The sequence below is a fragment of the Mus caroli genome, chromosome 5, assembly GCF_900094665.2.
Source record: "Mus caroli chromosome 5, CAROLI_EIJ_v1.1, whole genome shotgun sequence".
Taxonomy (NCBI): domain Eukaryota; kingdom Metazoa; phylum Chordata; class Mammalia; order Rodentia; family Muridae; genus Mus; species Mus caroli.
In genome coordinates this window covers 98,122,080-98,144,546 of record NC_034574.1, presented here as the reverse complement: position 1 = coordinate 98,144,546, position 22,467 = coordinate 98,122,080, and the positions used below count along the sequence as shown (strand labels likewise).

Genomic DNA, 22,467 nt, shown 5'->3' with positions numbered 1-22,467 from the left:
TGACCCTAAAAATTCCACCAGAGAACTCCTAAGCCTCATAAACAGCTTCAATGAAGTAGCTGGATATAAAATTAACTCAAACAAGTCAATGGCCTTTCTCTACACAAATAATAAACGGGCTGAGAAAGAAATTAGGGAAACAACACCCTTCTCAATAGTCACAAATAATATAAAATACCTTGGTATGACTCTAGCTAAGGAAGTGAAAGATCTGTATGATAAGAACTTCAAGTCTCTGAAGAAAGAAATTAAAGAAGATTTCAGAAGATGGAAAGATCTCCCATACTCATAGATTGGCAGGATCAATATAGTAAAAATGACTATCTTGCCAAAAGCAATCTACAAATTCAATGCAATCCCCATCAAAATTCCAACTCAATTCTTCAACGAATTAGAAAGGGCAATCGGCAGATTCATCTGGAATAACAAAAAACCTAGGATAGCAAAAACTCTTCTCAAGGATAAAAGAACCTCTGGTGGAATCACCATGTCTGACCTAAAGCTGTACTACAGAGCAATTGCGATAAAAACTGCATGGTACTGGTATAGGGACAGACAAGTAGACCAATGGAATAGAATTGAAAACCCAAAGATGAACCCACACACCTATGGTCACTTGATCTTTGACATGGGAGCAAAAAGCATCCAGTGGAAGAAAGACAGCATTTTCAACAAATGGTGCTGGCACAACTGGCGGTTATCATGTAGAAGAATGTGAATTGATCCATTCCTTTCTCCTTGTACTAAGGTAAAATCTAAGTGGATTAAGGAATAGGTTAAATCTAAGTGCCATATAAAACCAGAGACACTGAAACTTATAGAGGAGAAAGTGGGGAAAAGCCTCGAAGCACAGGGGAAATTTTTATGAATAGAACAGCAATGTCTTGTGCTTTAAGATTGAGAATCGATAAATGGGACCTCATAAACTTGCAAAGCTTATGCAAGGCAAAAGACACCATCAATAAGACAAAAAGATCACCAACAGTTTGGGAAAGGATCTTTACCTATCCTAAATCAGATTGGCTACTAATATCCAATATATATAAAGAACTCAAGAAGGTGAACTCCAGCAAATCAAATAACCCCATTAAAAAAAAGCAGAAAAAAGCAGTCAGTAGCGCTACCCTGAGCTTTCTAACACCTTTCTGAGAGCTGGGAGGTAGGCTGAAGCTCCACAAACCAACCACAGAGCATCCTTTGTCAGTAGCAGTAGCCACATCAAAAGAAACAAAAGCCCTGGCTGAGCAAAATCCTGCACTACAGAAGGAAGAAGCAGGCAGCAGGCTGCAAAGACCACTGTAGCACCCAGAACTCCTAGAAACCTGTGACAAGCATCTGCAGAGGGCTTAGGCTGGGACAGTTTTCCCTGCCTGGTCTTACTTCCTTTATATGTTCACATTCAGACAATCTGGACCCAAGTGATCCTTAAATCTGTCTTATGACTGGAACAGCATACACTGTGGCATGTATATACATGTGCATGCACAAAAATGAACGAATACATAGAACTTTTCAGGGAAAAAAAAAGACTGAACAAGCACAGACTAAACCTGAGAAAAAGTATCTAAATCTGAGAGAAGGGAGAGCCTCAGGCTTCTCTCTCTAGCTAGAGCTCACTGGAGCTTCAGCATTTGTCTCATAATTGCACACCTGGGCACAGGCTCTTGCCTCAGCCTCTGCTGCTATTCCTGTTGTCTACAGACAAGAACTCACTGAAAGATCCAGACCTCCTGCATCAGAGACCAGGGATGACATCACACTTCTCAGAGTGGCACTGGTTCTCTGCTTTCAGAGACAGATGACTCTCAAGAGTTCAAATCCACTCCCAATGAATTGTTGGATGTCTGTGGCAATCAGTTTTATTCCATTTAAACTTGTTAAACCTGAATTAGTAAGCAAACACCTTTGTTAGACTACAAGTCTTGAGGTGGGGACACTATCATCCCCTGTAACATAACTCAGTTTAATATATACATATAGCTATGCTCTCCGTAATCACTGGCCAGGTAGGATGTCCTCAACTGCTATAAGTAGCACTTATGTCTTGAGGTGGCAACAGATGTTTAATTGCACCTAATGTCCACTGAATAGTAGTAACAAAAAGTAAAATTTGCTTGATATTGCCTACCTCATTCTTAGAGAAGTCTGCTGAGACCCAGCTGGAGATATTCTCTGTTTACCACACCAGCAAGTCAGAAATGGTGTGTGTTTGTGTGTGTGTGTGTGTGTGTGTGTGTGTGTGTGTGTGTGTGTGTGTGTGAGTGCACACTCCTGACTGAGATGTGAAGTGTATATGTTAAAGAACTGGTGACATCTCAGTAGATACACTAGGGTTCACAATGAGTCCACTTCCTATGTCTTTAAAGACTGTTAAGTTTGAAGTCAGGATAGATCTTTCACAATTGCCTTCTCTGCATTTGGGAAGATAGTCATACCAGCACACTTCTTTCTTTTAGACTTGGCCTCTATAGAAACGTCTGCATCCCTTGGTGGTTTTGCTTTCTGAAAATTATCTAAAACAAACCCTGGAAATTCTTCCTTCATTCCATGTGAACACTGGTAGCAGCCCCACGTTCTGCTTTCACAGCTCACAGTTCTTCACCTTTCCCCCTTGAAGTGTCTTAGTCATTGTAGATATTAATTCTACTTCTTCATGTTATCCCCAGTAAAGCCACTGTTCTTCTTTTCCTCATTGGTGATTTACATTTGACTTGTCCTATTTTTTCTCCCATAACTAATATTGCCATTTACATAGGCTTGAATGTCCATGTACTGACCAACCTAGCACACTGTTTCAGCTCTTGTAGTTTCACTCTTTCAAAACCATTTTTAGTCACCAGACTAAAATCTAAAATATTAACAAGGTCTGATGTTTAATTTTTCGTTAGTGAGGACCACATCTGACATTATACTTGGTCAATGTTTTTTTGTAGTTTTATTTTTTCTTTTTCTGAATGTTCCCATGTCTGCAACTCTCCTTCCCCATCCATGGATCTACTTTTGACAGGACATGTTTCTGGCCACCTCAACAAAGTCACTACCAAAATTAATGGCTGTGCCTGTCCCTTCAACCCAAAGTCAAGCAGCCTCTGAACAGAGAGTGAGGATGATTCTAGGAAGTCAGAAAGAAGACTCAGAGACAAGAATTAGAATTGGGAAGCCTGAAGGTGAATACCACATCAGCCTCGAGTTTATTTTATTAGCCTTCTTATATCTCTCAGTGCTGTGGGAAACAAAGTCACAAGGTAGCAGAAACAATGGGTGATGTACACACAGGACATCTGTTCCCATCCAGAGGCTTCCCTGTTCCTTATACCAAGATTCATAGAATGTTCATCCCCTTCCTTGAACCCCATGTGTATTTCCTCTTATTGTTCCATGAGTCAGCAAGCCAAGAAATCTGGCAGGCAGGCTTTCACTGAAGCAAACAAAATGGATCCCAATAAAACAACACCAAGATCTCTCCTTTACACAGTTCATTCTTTTGAACATGACATCTTATAAGACATGAAGAGAGAGGAAGTAAGCTTCTCCAAGATTCCAGAAATCATAGTAATGTCTACACTTTAATTTTGAAATAATAAATGTAAGTACTTTAAAAAACAGGTCATATTGTTCTAAAACAATATTTTCTGGATATGACGGGGCTATGACAGTAGCTATGGTTGTTGGCACAAGATACACAACGACCAAGCCAGTCAACATCCAGTATGGAGAGGCAGTGAGCTCATGAGACCCCACCCCTAGCTGAGGAACTACTAGCAGTTGATATCTGGTCACTAGGAGATGGAGAGTGTGTTTCCTATGGGGGTGTTGGTCATGATCAATTGTCCATGGTCTGGTAGATGGTGTCTAATGCCAGGGACATGAGGCCAGCATTAATTTATTCACAGTAAGAAGAAAGAGGAAGAGGTAGGGGAGGGGGAGACATGAAGGTGGGAGGGGAATATGACGGTGACTTAGTGGAGCTGGGGGTGGGTATACTCTAAATACATTATATTCATTAATGCACTAATAAGGGTCCTTGGGTCTCTTTATTCATACAGCCCATTATCAATGTTAACAGTGTATTCCTTTAAATCATACTTGTAAGTATGTATACGTGTAAGCTGGGGATATGTGATGGAAGCACCAGGGGCCCTTGGGTTTGAGACAAGGAAGTCAGATCCCTTGGAGTTAGATTTACAGGCAGTTGTTACCTGCCCCAGGAACCGAGCTACCCTGGATGAGCATTGTGCATTCTTGACCACTGAGCCAATTCTGAGCTGTCCACCTCCCATGTGCCCCATGGACTCTCTTATACTCTATACAATCATTTCTCTTTTAATACAGTTTCCCTGCTACTTTACAAATAAATAAATATGATATAAAAACAGCATGCATAAATTGTATTGACTGCCTGTGGAAATAATATTTTGATATATTGGTTTACATAAAATGCATTATTTAAATTATTTTTTAAAAAGCAAAGCCTCAAAGAAAACATCATTGATCTATAAATGTTATGTTTCCTGGTACTCAAGTCTTGGTCATGGGTTCCCTCTAGTGGCTTATGCCATTCCTAGAAGCAGATGTTTCATCCTGCAGTGGTGAGTTTTAAATTATTGTCACTATCACTAATGTAAATTTGCTTTCCCGGCACTCTTCATGAAATGTATAAGACTGAGAATGTCATGGAATGCATGCATCCGTTAAACTTTTGACTCCAACTTATTTTCCCAAGATGAAGCCAGTAGATTAGGCTTTTTATTAATCTTCCAGAGGACATTTTATTTTTGTTCTTGCATGTTGGCATGATAGTAGCATTTCTAATAATAATCGCACAGTTGTATGGTGTTTTGACTTTATTTTAAAGATATACTTTAGCTCAATTTAGATCATTATACAGATAGCTTGACTGACATTGTTTCTTGACTATATAGTACTCCAAGACCAAGTCATATTAAAATTCATTGCCAATCTAACAAGTGATGTTTAAGTAGATTCCGGGATTATCACAGTTATGATATCAATGACTTTTCCTCTTGCTGAGATGAAATACCCTCACAAAACCAACTTAAGAAAGGGTTTGTTGTGGTCCATGAATCATGATGATACATTCTATCAAGGTTGGAGAATGCATTCTGAGAGAAGTCGAGGCTGGCTTGTTGTATGGCATCCATAGTCAGGAAGCTACAAGTGGTAGGGCCATTTGTTTTCAACTTTCTCTGAGTCTTCAGTCCACAAGAACAGTGCTGCCCACCCATAGGATGGGTTCCCTACCATATTAACCTGAGACAATCCCGCACAACCTATCCTGGGCTAAATGGTCCTCATAAGAATACAGAAAACCTTGTCTCCTAGCTTATTCGATTTTCAGTTAAATTGGCCAGCAGTGATCGCATGTAATGACTAAATGCATAGTTTCCATAGGAATGGTTTCAAAATGTGTTCTCTAAAGGCAAGCATTGTCTGTGCAGACACGTAGGAGCTGTTCTATGTCTTCTGTGTGGGGCACAGATGCCCTCTAATCGGCACTTTTTATGTTTAATCTTCTCTGCAGAGTGAAAATGGAAAACAGGCAGCTTCAAATAACACAAACTGTATATCACAGTCTCTCATTTCCTCCTAAAGAATGAAATAAGGCCGCTTATACCCTTTTCAATCAGTGAATAGGAAAGAAATAAAGCAAGATCTCTTACAACACTGTCCACAAAAAAATCACTGTCTTGTTTCATATCCTTGGTTTTATGTATCAGTAGATAGAACTCTCTTCTCATTTCCTCAGCTTTCTCCGTATAGCCTTCCTCAAGGAGAGCCTTTTGTTCCTAAAACAGTGAACATGACAGAAAAATAACTATTGTCAAGTTCAAACATTGTATGGCTTACAATTTGAAAGAAAACCATAGCAAGTGATCTTTAGAGTATCTAAAAACTTTCCCTTACCATGAAGAAGATGCACCAAAGTGAGACCTACACATTATGAGGAAGGAGAGTTGAAATTTTACTAATCCTCATCTACTATGTTTGTTTCAGTTGCGATGATAGCAAAGTTGTGCAAATGTGCTTAGGCTCATGTCCACAAAAATGCCACTGGGCTGACTGAGGAGAGCTCAATCCATGGAGAGTGTGTGGCAAATTTATCGTGCAGACAAAGGCAACTCATTGGATGATGAAGAAGCTAATTACCATTTCACTTGCAGCTGGACAATGGGCATTGCTCCAATGTCCTGTACTTCTTCAAGGAGGCTGTCTTTCCTGGGCACAGCTTCAGAACCCGCAGAAACTATCAGGTCACTGTGCCTTTAAACTGGACATTTCCTTCAGTTTTATGCAGCATAGATCATCCTGGGGAGGTTGGAGTGGGATGGGAGGGGTTGTGGGGTGCAGTCAGGTGCCTGATGATCTGGACAACCAAGACAGATCAGTTTCTGGCATTATTATATTGCTTGGTTGGGAAGTTTGTTTAGTGAAACCTCATAAGATCATTTTTAAATATCTCAAGTCTGTAAGCCAAACCATTGCAGTCATAAAACCCTGAAAGGGGAACAGAAAACCTGATGTCCCCAGAGTCTACATTAAGAGCAAAATTCAAAGTCTACAGGAAACATAACACATAATGTGGAGAGACTATTAGCAATAATATATTATGACTGTGTTCTTCCCATGACCTGGCTGACAACTTTCTCCTACAGCCTGGGGTACTAGAACCAACAGGAGGATAAGGAGCCCCACCTTCTTTAGCTTCTCCAACATCATGTTATGGTCTTTGATGAGCTGCTCTCTCTCCTGCTCCAGCTTCCTTCTCAGTTGCTCTAGGTTTTCCTTGTAACTTTTCTCTTGAGCCTCCATATACTCCTGCTGCTCCTTCTGCTTCTGTCTTAGCAGCTCCTGCTCCTTCTCAGCTGCCTCCTTCTTGGCATGCTCCTCTGACCCAGGAAGATTCAGGAGAAATAAAAGTAATGATTCAAATAAAATGTCAACATTCCAGAACCCAGAGAGCAATTCAAATATGAAAAGGAGCATAGGAAACCAGACTCAACTCTGGTCCACACTTGGGGAGCATGTTTCGAAGGTAATGGAGAAGACTGTGCCCATGTGACTGACACACAGCCAGGACTGCCTGTGACTTCCAGGGTGAGCATCCACAGAAAGATAGAAAGCTAATGCTCTTGGCATGGGTTTACTATGGCTTCTATCAGAAAGCCATGGTAGGAGTCTGACCTCTGCTGAGAGCAAAGAGACATGTTGCTGTACCTGCAATGGCCTTCTGCCCAGCAATGAGGGCTGTGTCTGCCTGCAGGATGGAACTCTCAATGATGGCCTGTGACTGGAGAAAGCTCTGGAAGACATCAATTGCCTGTAGGACCAAGAGGGTGCAAAGAACCCTGATAAATCCTGAGAGAGTGAGGAACCATGAGACTCAACATAGTCCTCACTGTACCTCATTGTCAAATGCCACAGGGAAGCCTGCAGATGGCCCAAGCTCTTCAGTGGCCCTGGATATTTCCTGACCTGTGGCTCCCTCCAGTAACCTCAACTAGAGATGCCTGCATCTCCTCAGATACAGCATATCCATGTCATGTGCAGCTGTGCATGCTGCTATCTATGATGCCTTTAGATATTGTATTCTACTGTAAAATACTGCATGATTGAGTATAAGCCAAGTCCTTCTCTCTTGCTGGGTGTATTCATAAGCAAATCACTTTACCTTCCCAAGCCTTGTGGGAGAGATGTGTGAATGTGCACAGTAGTGGAGGCATTGCTCAGTGCATTTAAAAAACTAAAGAAAGGTCTAAAAGAAGTACTTAAAATGGTATCACTGGCAATAACAGTAATATTTTAGCTATATTATTACTGTCACTACTCCACAGGTAGACCATCCTGACAGAAATATAGAGTTATCACTCAGAATGCTTTATGAGAATATTTCTAACAATTCATACTAAAAAGGAGCCATTTTGCACCTACCATGGTCAAGGTAAAGCACTTGCCTTGCAAAGCAAAGCCCTGGCTTTGGTCAACAACACCAACATAAAGCTAAAGGTATCAGGCTATCTTCATGTTTTCTCATTCCTCTAAGCATGGAGTTCCCGTGCTACCTGCTCCTCATCTTCACTATGTTCATCTTCACCCCATTCACAGCCTCAGAATGTTCCCTGCTCCTTACCTTGACCCCATTCCTGGGCTCCCTGCTTTTAATCTTCATCCCATTGATGTGCTACCTGCACTTCACTTTCACCAAATTCCCATGCTCCCTGCTCCTCACCTTCATGCCATTCCCCTGCTCCCTGCTCCTCACCTTCACCCCTTTCCTGGGAACCTGCCAGTAGTCATGCTCAATCTTCTCCCTCATGTCCATGTAGCGCCTGTGTCCCCCAGGAACAGAAAATGTTGAGATATTGTCCATCAAATCCTTTGAAAGTCGATCCAGTTCTTCCTGGCAGTATTTATCAGATGCCTCTTCATTCTTCAACACGAAAAGCACTTTCTTCTCACTTATTAATTCCTACAATGGAAATGTACAGAGATCTGATACAATTGAAGGAACAAAAGGGATATAATTCCAAGAAACGTCATAGAAGAGCCAACCTATTCCCCATGAGAAAGCATTCCAGGGTAATAAGTCCTCACGGGACTCAAAAAGATGGGGAAGCCCACACTAAATGCATTGGCATTCCTGGTCTTCAAGACCTTCTACAGAGAGATGGGGTACATCCTACCATCTCTGGTTCCTTGTAGTTGTCCAATCCTGGAATTCTATCTTCAAGAACAAAATGATATAACAAGGAGCAATAGAAGAACAGTGGGCTCTACAGAGACTCCAGTGAGAAACAGTGTCTTAGGAACACAAGAATATAGCAGCTTCAAGGATGCACTATAGATGTCCTAGGCAGGATCACAGTCCACAAACATTAGCTGGGTAAAGGATTTAGGATACTATATACTCATTATTCTATCTGTTAGACATTACTAGACTAAAAATACTGGAAATTTGGGGAGTAGACATGCAATCGTTCATCACTATACTCTTCATGATGCTCTGAAGCACATATCTTTGAATAATAAATGCACCTATGGCCAATGAAGGCTCATCAACACTACAATCTTGAAATGGTAGTGCCATGACAGTTAATGCCATCAACAGATTACCACCAGCTTCTTCAAGAATTGCTGATTTTCATCCTTGAAGGAATTCTCCATGAAGACAGCCATGGCTTCCTTCTCACAGGCTGCATGGACATCCAGCAGCTCCTGGAGCGTGTCTGTGGGAAGCCTCAGTCGCTGGGCCATCTGCTCACTGTAGTGGTCAGCTGCCTTCTGCACAGCTACTGAGTTCTCACGCAGGGCCAGAGTTGTCACAGCATCATCCAGACAAGGCACTGCTCCACTGTTGATGGCATCCACATAGGTTGTCACCAGAATCCCCAGTCCTTTGTTAATCAGGAGATTTAAAGGATAAATAAGAGGTATAAGTGAATGGGATGCAAGAATTTAAGACTATATTTTAAATCTCTCACAACTAGACATGCACACCCACAGACACACATGTACACAAGCACACACACAACCTCCTTCAGCAAGCTATCAGTTTTTTTGTCCTATTCTCACTTCATTTCTTTGGTTTTCTAGTTCAGATTGTTAAAAAAATTAATATGCATCCTCACCTAATAAATTCAACTGTCTATGAAAATATAATTTTGCATTTAATACTTTGAATGAATACAAATGCATGAACTAACAAGGAAAGGTATGTAACATTATTTCTGGAGCTAATTCTAAAAAATATGGGTTTGTTTTACAGACTAGTATTTATATTGGTAGTATTTAAATATACATATTATATTTCACATAGTCGTTCTAAAATGCAACATACAAGACATTCCCTGTAAAAATAGAAGGTATCAGCTTTAGTGGTTTAAACACAAATTCTATAATATATTAAGTACCTTTTCACTGGTGATTTTATTATCAGTTGAGAATTTTATACAGGTATGTTGCAGCTGTAAATACTAGTGATATGGTCTCCATTTTTAAAGAAAGGTTTCTAATCTACAGTTATAAAATATATACACTTTAGAATTGGGATGCATGCATACTACCATTGTATATAGAATTAAAAACTTGCATGATAATAAGTTCAGCATATACTACTCTATAAAGAAGTTTGATTTGTAAACAAAAAAACCTCACCATTCCCGGTGACCTTAATTCCCTCTTTGAGGGTCTTAATCTTGGCATAAGTGAAGATGTAAGAAACAAAAGCCTTTGTTCTTTCCTGAAACTTAGGATCCAGTTGATCATCTGAGATAGTCTCAAGTTGTTGTAGGAGTTCTATGTCATGAGTTGGCCATTCAAAGACAAAACACTTCCGATTAGGAAAGAAACGTCTGATGTATTCCCTGGCCAAATTGGATGCTTGGATTCTGGAATTGTTACCTAGTGTTGGAAAAAACACAAAAGAACAGGAGTTGTCTAAGCACAGAGAACAGATGAAGGAGGCCCTGGTCTATGTGAAATGTTCTGCACTTACAAACTCTTTACCATATCCTGCAACATTTCTTTGCATGGCAAAGGTATAACAAGTTTGTACTTGGTAGAAGTCTGATGAAATATTTAAGGAGTTATTTGACTTCAGTGGAGAAGCCTATGGCTGAAATCCATAGACCTGAACATGGCGTCAAGCATACTGTAGCTGTGGTGTCCTGTTGACTGAACAACAGGAGGATCAAGGTGATTTCTACCCTAATCACTGCTTGTAGAAAAAGATTTGTGGGACCAAAAAAAAAAAAAACCCAACAAATAAAGGGTAATCAAGTATTAAAAATAGCAACATTGGTAAATCTAAGATCAATTCCATAATTAACGATGAAGAACTACTTTAAAGTTAAACAGAACTCATTTTTGTAAAAGTCAAATATACACTCATAGAAAGTAATAGTGAGGAAGAAAGGAGGAGCTATGGACACACGTAGGATACATAAGTCTAGAGAGCTAAGGAGAAACATTAATATAGAACTTGATGAAACTGTGTATGTATGTGTTGTGTATGTGTGTGATGTGTATGTATGCATGTCTGCTTGAGTGTGGGTGCATGTAGAAAGAGTCATTCTCCACCTTATTAGTGAAGGGTCTCTCAGGTGAAGTGCAACTCTCTAATACAGCCAGTTTGGCTACCCATCATGCTCCAGAGTTTTCCTGTGTCCTCGGCCTCTGCACTGGATTGAAGATAGACTATCATGTCCACCCAGCATTGAAGTAATTCTGGAGATCTCACCTCCAGTCCTCACACTTGAGTGACAGCACTTTAAGCATGGATTCACCGCCTGGCTCATATATTTGGGATTTTTTTCCTGAATCAATTTTAGTAGTCAACAGAAAGTTAGCAACGTGAGGTGACAGATGTCTCATCTCCTCTACTGAGTAACCATTGCCATAGTACCTATATGTGTTCTATAGTATCCAGTTACAAAGCTCAAGTTCAACAAGGAAGTGTTTTCTGAAAATTGTATACAGTGTTGTTAACCTTTTTCATCAAAAAATTTATGATGATCTGCAGGAGTTTGAGGCTAGTATGATCTACATAGGGTATTCCAAGGTAGCAGAGTCTACAGTGTAAGATCTTGTCTTCCAAAAAGAAAACCAAAAACAAAAGTACAAAAGTACAAAACAAAAGGAAAGAAAGAGAGGGAGGGAGGGAGGGAGGGAGGGAAAGAGGGAGGGAGGGAGAAAGCTAGTCATATATCATTAATCCCAATACATAGGAGGCAGAGGCATATATGCTGTGATCTTCAGGTCAGCCCACCTGGTCTACATAGAAATTACTGACCAGCTAAGGCTACACAGAGACATACTGTTTACAATTAAACAGCAGTTGCAGATCATATGTAAATTATAAGACCATGCCTACTTAGGAAATGCTGCTAGATGAATAAATGCACTGATTTCCCAGGCTGGTCTCTACCAACTATATGTCCAATGTTTAGAGAAAGCAGACAGAAAATGAGAGCAGTGAGCATTCCAGAATTGGTGTGACTCACAACGCTCCATCAGCTTCACACTCATGCTGACAATGCCCATGCAAATAGTTTCCAAACCATGAATGTAACTGATCTTGACACTGTAGCATGAATTAAAATGGGAAGCTATAACAGTCAAATAGACTCAGGAAAAAACCATACTGACTATGGAAGAGGCATAGCCTGAGAAGACACATCTGTCACAGCTGCTTGTACAGAAAACGTAATCAAGGCAGCATTAAATACCGATGTTCCTGCATGACGAGAATGATGTATGTCTCTGGGAAGCCAATGGTTTCTTAAAGAAAAGCAGACACAAAGACAATACAAACACCTGGACTTCGAGATGCATTCATTGATTCTAGATGCTAAAGTACAAACTGTAAAGAATGTCACCTTGAATAACTTTGCTGTGCTATGGGCTCTACTCTTCCCAAATGAAATTAAACACCATTTCCCAAAAGTTATCAGCCAAAGACCTATCAGCACTTCTGCAGACCTCCATCCCATTGGGAACAGGAAGGATTCTACTGAGCATGGGAGACATTCAGCAGATGACACCCTGCCCCCACCCTTCCAATCCCAACCCTCCCTCCACAGCCTGCCCACCCCAGCCCTCCCTGTACCTGGGATCAGCTTCAGGGCATTCTCCAGGTACCCATCACTTGTGATGTCTTCCCCATTTAACTTCAGCTTCAGTGTGAAATCCCGAACAGTCCAGACAAAATCTGGAAAGAAACTCACAAACTCTGTGGAATTCTTTATTCCATCAGGATTTGGAGAAGACTTTGCTCTGATCAGTTCAGTGAGTTTTGTGACATAACTGGCACTTGGCTAAGGAAAAGGGACTTCATGCACACACTCTCATGATTCTCTTATTAAAATAAATCATCTTAAACACTCTGCTCTGCCCCATCAAAAGCCACATAGTGACAGGGAAGGGCAGTGACTCCATATTCATTCCAGAGCACTCCATGAAACATGGTGGCTCAGATCCCAGAAGGATACTGCAGCTTCTCCAGGACATCATGGTTGATGGTGCTCATGCTGTTGTAGACGAAGGTACTGCTCAGAAGCACGCTGAGGGCAAAGATCCACAAGTCGTTCATAGGATCACCCTGGAAGATATGTGAAGGAATAGGGCTGAGCAGAGCACTCCTCAGAAGGGACTTGGGCTAGTTCTGTGGCCTTGTTGTTCTAGGTACTCTGTGGGGCCAGAATAGGAGGTGCACAAGCCCTTTACCTGATTAAAGAAAGGATGTAAGGTCAGCCTGAGAAACTTAGTAGAATCTATATCACCCTACACAGAGCAAAAACTTCAAGTAGAGCAAGGATCTCAATGTATGATCAGGTACTCTGAATTTCATAGGCAAGGGGAGGGGAAAATAAACTGGAAGTCATTTGCACAGGAAGACTTCCTTAACAGGACACAGATCACACAGAATCTAAGAAAAACAATAAATAAATAATGCTTTGTGAAGAGGAAAAGGTCTTTAACAATTATAGGTCTGATAGATGGTTAGTATCCAAAATATATACAGAAAAAAAAAAAAACCCGACAGCATGCACTTCTTGGCATCCACAAAAGTGTCTGTGTTGGGTGATTGTATATATGGGATAGATCCCCAGGCGGGGCAACTACTGGATGGCCTTTTTTTTTCAGTCTCTGCTTCACACTTTGTCTCCATATTTGCTCATGTTAGTATTTTCTTCCCCCTTGTAAGCCTGACATAGCTGTCTCCTGATAGGCTCTGCCAGAGAGCGACAAATACTGAGGTGGATGCTCACAGTCATCCATAGGACTGACAACACTGACAATGGAGGAGTTAGAGAAAGGAATGAAGGAACTGAAGGGGTTACCAATCCCATAGGAAGAACTATAATATCAACGAACCAGACTCCCCAGATCTCCCAGGAACTAAAACACCAACCAAAGAGTACACATGGAGGGACCCATGGCTCTAGCCACATATGTACCAGAGGATGGCCTTGTAGGAAATCAATGAAAGAAGAGGCCCTTGGTCCTGTGAAGGCACTACACCCTAGAATAGGAGAATGGAAGGGTGAGGAAGGAGGAATGGGTGGGTGGGGAAGGTAGCACCTTCACAGAAGAATGGGAAAAGGAGGGGGTTTCTGGGGTGGGGGGGACTGGGAAAGGTGATAACATTTAAAATGTGTATAAAGAAAATATCCAATATAAAAACTGAATATCAAGAAAATAAATGGCCCAATTTAAAATTTTGGATAGAACTAAACATAGGCAAGTTCTCAAATGATGGGATACATAAAAGGTGAGCCACTCTTGTGTACACCTGGGACAGAGTCAGTAGAGGTGAGGTGCATGCTGTTCCCTGAGCTCCACTGTCAGGTCAAAGTCTCTGCCTGCCTCCCTGAGGAGTCCTATCAGCAGCAGGAATATCCAGCAGACACCAGGAACAACCAGATGGCTAAAGGACAGCATAACAACACAACCAGAAAGAGCCAGGGCAATATGGCACCACCAGGGCCTAGCTATCTTACCACAGCAAGCGCTGGATATCCTAACACAGCCAAAGCACAAAAAGATGACTGTAAACCCAATCTTGTAAGTATAATATAGGCTTTTAAAGAGGAAATGAATACATACCTTAAAGAAATACAGGGAAATACAATCAAACAGAAAATGAATAACACTGTTCAAGACATGGAAATAGAGCAACAAAGGAAACACAAACTGAGGGAATCCTGGAAATGGAAAACCTAGGGAAGAGTCAGGACAGATGCAAGCATCAACAACAGAGTACAAGAGATGGAAGGAAATCTCAGGAAGAAAGATACAACAGAAAAAAATTGATACATCAATGGGCCAGATGGTTTTTATGGAGAATTCTACCAAAGTTTCAAAGATGAGCTAATAACAACACTCCTCAAACTATTCCATAAAATGAAAACAGAAGGACCATTGCCAGACTCATTTTATAAGATCACCATCACCTTGATACCTAAAACAAACAAAGACTCAATAAAATAAGAATTTCAGACTAATTTCCCCTAGTATCATTAATGCAAAAATAATCAATAAAACACGTGAAAACCTAAGCCAAGAACACATCAAAATGTCTTCCACCATGATCAAGTAGGCTTCATCCCAGAGATGTGGGATATTTCAACATACAAAAACCCGTCAATGTAATATATCATATAAACAATATGAAAGAAAACACATATTATTACATCATTAGATGCTGGAAATAGCCTTTGACAAAACCAAACATCATCTCATTGATAAAAGTCTTAGAGATATCAGGGATACAAGGCTTATATATAAACACAATAAAGACAATATACAGCAAGCCAATAGACAACATCAAATTAAATGAAGACAAACTTAAAGCAATTCCACTAAAATTAGGAACAAGACAAGACTGTCCACTCTCTCCATATCTATTCAATATAGTACCTGGAGTTCTACATACAAGAAAATTAAAGGAGATCAATGGGATACAAATTGAAAAAGAAGATGCCAAAACACCATTATTTGTAGATGAAATGATAGTGTATATGAGTTTCCCTAAAAATTCAACTAGGGAACATATACAGCTGATAAGCACTTTCAATGAAGTGGGTGGGAACAAGGTTAACTTCAATAAATCAGTAGCCCTCCTATATACAAATGACAGACTGAGAAATAAAACAGGAAAACAATATCTTTCACAATAGTCTTACGTAATATAAAATATCTTGCTGTAACTCTAACCAAGCAAGTGAAAGACCTGTATGACAAAAATGTTAAGTCTTTGAAGAAAGAAATTGAAGAAGGTATCAGAAGATAGAAAGACCTTCAGTGCTCATGGATTGGTAGGGTTAACGAAGTGAAAATGGCAATCTTACCAAAAGCAATCTACAGATTGAGTCCACTTTACATCAAAATTCCAACACAGTTCTTTCCAAACCTTTAAAGAGCAATTCTCAAATTCATATGGAAAAGCAAAAACCCAAGATAGTGAAAAAGTTGTCTACAATAAAAGAACTTGTGGAGGTATCACCATTCCTGATTTCAAGCTGTACTACAGAGCAATAAAAAAAAAAAAAAACCATTGTATTGCCATAAAAACAGATTGATCAGTAGAATAGAATCAAAGACCCAGGAATAAATCCCCATACATACAGACACATGGATTTTTACAAGGAAACCAAAAGCATACAATGGTCAAAAGGAAAGCATCTTCAACAAATGGTGCATTTGAAGAATGCAAAAAGTGTATAAAATTTAAGTCCAAAAGGATCAAAGACCTCAACATAAAACTAGATACACTAAATCTAATAGAAGTAGGGAATATCCTTGAACAAATTGGTTCAGGAGATAATTTCCTAAACAGAACAAGGACAGCTCAGGCACTAAGGCCAACAATCAATAAATGTTACCTCGTGAAACTCAAAAGATTCTGTAAGGCAAAGGACACCATCAATAGGACAAAATGGCAACCTACAGAATGAGAAAAGATCTTCACCAGCCCTACATCTGACAGAGGGATAATATTCAAAATATATAAAGAATTCAAGAAATTAAACATGAAAGAAAAAACAAATAACCTAATTTTAAAAATGGGGTATAGACTTAAACAGACAATTTTCAACAGAGGAATAAAGAAATGTTCAATGTCCTTAGTCATCAATAAATGTAAATCAAAATGACTCTGAGATTCTATCTTATACCAGTCAGAATGGCTAAGATCAAAAGCTCAAGGGACAGTACATGCTGGTGTGGACGTGGAGCAAGGGGAACACTCTTCCATTGCTGGTGGGAGTATAAAAATGCACAACCACATCATAAATCAATATGGTGGTTGCTCAGAAAACTGGGTATAGTTCTACCTCAAGACTCAGCTATACCCCTCATAGGCATATAACCAAAAGATGCTCCAATATACCATAAGGACCTTTGCTCAACTATGTTCATGGCAGATTTATTCAGAATAGTCAGAGACTGAAACCACCTAAATATACCTGAAAGAAAGAATGGATAAAGGAAATGTGGTTGGTTGACATGATTGAATACTATTCAGCTATTAACAACAAGGGTATCATGAGATTGCAGTCAAATGAATGGAAATAGAAAATGCTGATGTCAATGGAGTCATCTGACAAACCACATGAACACTGGTCACAGTCAGACAGGGATAATTTATTGAGCATATGGCCCAGGATTTATCAACCAGGACTGTGATCCAGATTTGGAAACTAAACCATGTCCCCGGTTAGAGTCCTACAGGACTTATTAAGCCCAAGACCTATGAACATCTGTGTGCATGTTATTCCACAAATCAGGATTTAAGAACAGGGTAATTTCCTTAAGATAGATCATTGGAGCCTGATGCAAAATGGAGGACTTCTTTAACTATCAGGGATTCCCCTTCTCTGACCTTATCTGGGGATCCCTACTCCCCACAGCCTCGACCTGAGGAAGGTTGAGCAGTCTTTGGCAGACCTACAGAATTCCTCCCCCACCCCATCAGAACCCACCCAGTAAGTACCTGGGATTCCTGAACTGCCTCTCCATGCAAATGCAGTAATCAAAGAAATTTAAACCCTAGCCAATGATTTTCATTTGCGCTGAAACTCATTCTCATTCTCCAAGGTCCATATATACCCTCTGGTTCACCCTGAATAAAGTGTATGCTTTCAAGCCCATCCCCAACTTGAATAATGATATGTGTGCAAGCTAAAATTAACAGAAAGCCTGAAACACTGAGAAGTAAAATTGGGTTTCTAGTCATTAATCTGGATAACAGCATTGTTAGCTATGACACAAAAAGTATAAGAAACAAAATCAAAATTAGACAAGTAGGACAGAACCTGACTAAAAAGTTTCTCTCCAGAAAACAAAATGACCAACCAAAAATACAAAACAGAACAGGAGAGCATTCTTTGCAAACCACATGTCTTCAGGGGACATTCAAAACATATAAAGCTAGCGTGCAATTCAATTACAACACCAATCCAATAACCCCAGTAAATATGAGAAAGACTTGAATGTATGTTTTTGAAATGAAAGCACACAAGTGGTTGATGAGTTTACAAACAGACAGTGAACAACATCAACCCTCAGGGGAATGAAGTCAAACTGAGAAGGGCATCATCACCATCTTAGGGCCGCTGCCACTAAAAAAAACAACAGATAACAAGTTTTGATGAAGGGAGTTTAAAAACACACCCTGTGTGCTGTTGGACAGAACACCAATTGGTATACACACTCTGGGGTGCGTTAGAACGTTTCCTAAAATAATAAAAGTAAAAATGGGTATGATCCAGAGATCCCATTTCTATGCATAACTAATGGCTAATCTTCATTGTTGACTTGATGGAATTTTAATTCAAATCTCTGGGCATTTCTATGAGGGGTTGTCTAGATGACATAGCATGGGGAGACCCATCCTAAAGAAGAGTGGTCTGATTCCATTGGCTGGGTCTCAACCTGAAGAGAAAGGAGGAAGAGAACTGAACACAGCTTTTTTTCCTCGGCTTCACAATTGTAGAGGAGATGTGACCAACTGCCTCATGATCCTGATGACTGCCTTGATGGGCTCTTGTAGAATCTCTTAGTAAGCATCACCGGTCAATAAAAAAAAAAAAAAAAAGCCTACAGCCAATGAGCTGAGGCAGGAAATAGGAGGTGGGGCATCTGGCAGTGAGAGAGAGAATTCTGGGGAATAGTCAAGGAATGTGCCTGGAAATCTGAGGAGGAGATGTACGTTAACCAGCTACTTAGTTCAACTCAAGTTAGAATACGGGGAGATACATCCTGGGATAATGAGGAGAGGGATGGAGACAAGCAGAGGTAAGACCAGCCATGTAGGTGAACACAGGATAGAATAATTGGGATAATAAGTTAAGCAAGTTTGAGAACAAACTGCAGCTTGTGACCCAAGCATTTATTAAATAATTAGTCTCACACTTGTTATTTCTGGGAATTAAGTGGCCAGGAGAAAAAAACTTGGATTGTTTTATATAGGCTATATCTCTAGGAACACAACAGAAACCCTTTTTCCTGTAGATTGTTTTGTTGCTGTTGTTGTTATTATTGTTGTTGTTATTATTGTGATTGTTATTGTGGTTATTGTTGTTGTTTATGGTGGTGTTGGTAGTTCTTTTTCAGCTCTCAAAGACTAAACAACAAACCAAAGACTACATATGGAGGGTCACATGGCTCCAGCTGCATATGTAGCAGAGGATGGCCTTATCTGACATTAATGGAAAGAGAGGCCCTTGGTCATATGAAGGCTCGATGATGCCCCAGTGTAAGGTAATGCCAGGGTGGTAAGGTGGGAGTGTGTGGGTAGGTGGGAGAGCATCCTCATAGACGCAGGGGGAGGGGGAGAAGATAGGAGGTTTCTAGAGGGGAAAGCAGGAAGGGGGATATCACTTGAAATGTAAATAAATAAAATAACCAATAAAACATTTTAATTAAATAAAAAAGAATTTCCAGTATGCCCTCCCTTTGGACTGTTGATAAGTTTTACTATTTTTTTTTTAATGTAAACCTGAGGGTTCTTCAGATGACTCAGTGGTAAGAATACTTGCTGTTCTTCCAAAGGACTGGAGTTTGGTTCCCAACATCCACATCAGGCAGCTTCTAATTTCTGTAACTGCAGCTGTGGCCTCTGACCCCCAGGGATGCCTGTATTCACATGCATGACCACAAGTAGAAACATACACTACACATAAGAAAAATATATCTTTCAAAAATGTAAACAGAGCTCCTTAACCGCATCCCCAAAACACACCCTTGGAATCTCAGAAGACAGGGCAGAAGCCATTCTTCACCCACACAGATGGGCAGATGCCACCCACCTTCTCAGCAAAGCATCCTTACACCTCACTGCTCCTAGTAGAAGTGGTACTGTGCTGCCTGGGTCACCTTTCAAAACAGAAGACCTTGTTCCTCTAGCTTTGAGTACAGGTGGGTAACTGCACTCACACACCAGCACTCTGAATGACAAAGGCTTCCAGGGAAGACTTCCAGGAATAGAAAGGCAACAGGAATGGAGACCCAGCATCCTTGACCCAGCACAGACTAGGTCAGAAGTTCCAGCCATAGCTCTTCCTCTGGAGACTGACAGCTCAGAGGCTGGGCCATGGTAGCTCTTGCCTCTCCCTACTGATTCTTTCCAGTTCCTGGACTATATTGGAGTACACAGATTGGTTTATCAGTGAAACTAGAAGGGTTCTTGGAAATGAGAACCTTTAGTTTGTTCATTAAAATCTAAGTACTATGCCTGAAACACAAGAATTTTAACTGTTGAATAAACTTCTATCACACTGAATCAAATCATTTGCCCAAATGGCAAAAAATAAAAGCATATTTTGCCTGTCAGAATATGCCTAACCAACCTTCTCTGAGACTGAAGACTAAAAATAGCACTCTTTATATCACTGGTTGCAGTTCAGTCAGAATTCACACATACATCATAGTTAGATAACAAGGGCATAGAAGGGCCAGCCCTAGCCTCATCCTACCTTTTCCACATCCCCCAGGCCCTCGGTGTCCAGGAGGACCAGGGTGTGCTCTGGCTTGGTGGGGTGTGGCATGCACCACATCCAGATGCCCTTGGTCTGAGACTGCACGGTGGAGCCCAGAGGGAAGCCTGCAGGGAAGAGAGGAGAAGGAAAGTCAGGATGTGAGTGTCCTGCACAGGCAGCCTTGTGTGCTAAAACCTCAGTGCCAAGCTGCCAGCATTATTGTGAGGGATTCTGAAGGTTTTAGGACTTGAAGCCCAGTGGAGGATGTAGGTAACTAGAGAAGGGGTTTTGAAGGTTATAACTCAGTCTCCAGTCCCTTCCTCAGTTTCTGCCTGCCTCTTCTGTGAAGCCAGTCCCAAGATCAATGAACCAAGAACAATGGAGTAAAATCTAAGTCAAGATAAGTGCCTCCTCATTAAGGTTACTTCTTGAGTGTTTTGGTCACAGCCTCAAAAATGTATAAAGAGGGAGCTATGCCTGTGAAGATTGGATATAGCAGCAGAATGGAGGGAGTGTTGTACCTCAGCACTTGAAATGGTGCCCCGTCTCCCCTCAAGAAGGTCTTCCTTTATAGTTCATTCATTTCAAGTTATAAGGAACATTTATCAGGAGAACAAAGCCACACAAGGGCTCCAGATGGGAACTAAGAGGCACCCACAAGGCAGAAAACATAGAGTGCTCAGGAAACTGCACAGTCTTTGGAGCAGGCATGGTTGTACACACCTGCAATCCCAATAGGTAGGAGACACACACGGGAGGGTTGCCGGTATTTTGAGAGCCACTAGGACCCCATGGCTAGAGCCAAGCCAACCAACAAAACTTTTCAAAAAAGAAAGGAAAGAAGGAAGGAAGGAAGGAAGGAAGGAAGGAAGGAAGGAAGGAAGGGAGGGAGGGAGGGAGGGAGGGAGGGGAAGGGAAGGGAACTGGGTTCAAGCTTGATAACTACCCTCTTAGTTGTGATGTGACTCTTGACATTTAAGTTAATCCCTAGTTTCACTTTTGTNGAAGGAAGGAAGGAAGGAAGGAAGGAAGGAAGGAAGGGAGGGAGGGAGGGAGGGAGGGAGGGAGGGAGGAAAAAAAGAAAATAAACAACAAAAACAAACAAAAATGAAGGAAACAAACAGACAACAACAATAACAAAAAAACAAAAAAACAAAAACAAAAAAAAACCTAAAGGTGTTTTTGCAAATGGTGGGGAAATGGCATGGACTCCAACAGAGAGATACAAAAAAAATAGAAAAAGGAAATAGTTATCATAGTTTTTGCATTCAAAATGATTAAAGACAAAAGTGTGTGGCTATAAAAGGATATCAAGTTCTTTTTAAAGTGTTTTCAAGACATATATTTCTAAATAAATAATTTTTGAGATTTACTTATTTCATTTTATGAACATTAGAATTTTACCTACATGTATATAAGTTCACACTGCTCATGCCTGGTGCCCATTGAAGCCAAAAAACAAAAAACAAAAAAACAAAAAAAGAACATCGGTTCCTCTCAGGTTGAAGTATAAGTCACCATGTGTTTGTGAGAACCCAAACTTTGCCAACATAAGCAACCAGTGTTCTTATCCACTGGACCAACTCTCCATCTCTCCCTATCAGAGATTTTTAAAGTCGTTAAGTATTCAAAGACTTTCTATCCTGACGGAAATATCTTATTGAGAAAGGATAACCTGCTGTAGGAGACAGGGAACTGAGGCGCAGGATCCCATTGTTCTGGGCATCAGAAAAGGCCTCATCTTGAGCACTCAGAAGGGAGATTTTCTTTAATAGATGGAAGGGAAGAGCACAGGAGAGATTATTGGGGAGCAGTAATGAAGGGATTCAATTTAGCATGAGAGGGTAGCTTTGCTAAAAAGGAGTTCTGCTGTCCATTGTTATAATTGGGAATAAGAATTAAGGAAATGTGACAGAGACAGTCAAACCTTTGGCTGATACACAGNGTGCCACTCACCATGATTCTGNCC

General features: G+C 40.6%; 2 protein-coding genes across 2 annotated transcripts in view; one reads left to right on the top strand and one right to left on the bottom strand.

Moving 5' to 3' along the window:
* Nucleotides 1–22,467, top strand: part of LOC110294315 (guanylate-binding protein 6-like) — a 165,957-nt gene that overhangs the window by 75,415 nt on the left and 68,075 nt on the right. The window lies entirely within an intron of this gene.
* LOC110294282 (guanylate-binding protein 6-like) lies at nt 4,750–20,643 on the bottom strand. The gene is made up of 9 exons (XM_021162399.1): nt 20,496–20,643; nt 13,008–13,117; nt 12,626–12,822; nt 10,174–10,419; nt 9,133–9,413; nt 8,282–8,488; nt 7,237–7,339; nt 6,715–6,908; nt 4,750–5,807 (listed from the first exon to the last, which is right to left on the bottom strand). The coding sequence occupies exons 1-9, from the start codon at nt 20,574–20,576 to the stop codon at nt 5,598–5,600; spliced, it is 1,629 nt and encodes a 542-aa protein (XP_021018058.1). The 5' UTR covers nt 20,577–20,643; the 3' UTR covers nt 4,750–5,597.

Coding starts and splice junctions, on each gene's coding strand:
- LOC110294282 (XM_021162399.1), bottom strand. CDS start 20,576: ATGTGGTGCATGCCACACCCCACCAAGCCAGAGCACACCCTGGTCCTC. Junction 12,823..13,007: donor GATGTCCTGGAGAAGCTGCA/GTATCCTTCTGG, acceptor GCCAAGTGCCAG/TTATGTCACAAAACTCACTG. Junction 10,420..12,625: donor TGCCCTGAAGCTGATCCCAG/GTACAGGGAGGG, acceptor TTCCAACACTAG/GTAACAATTCCAGAATCCAA.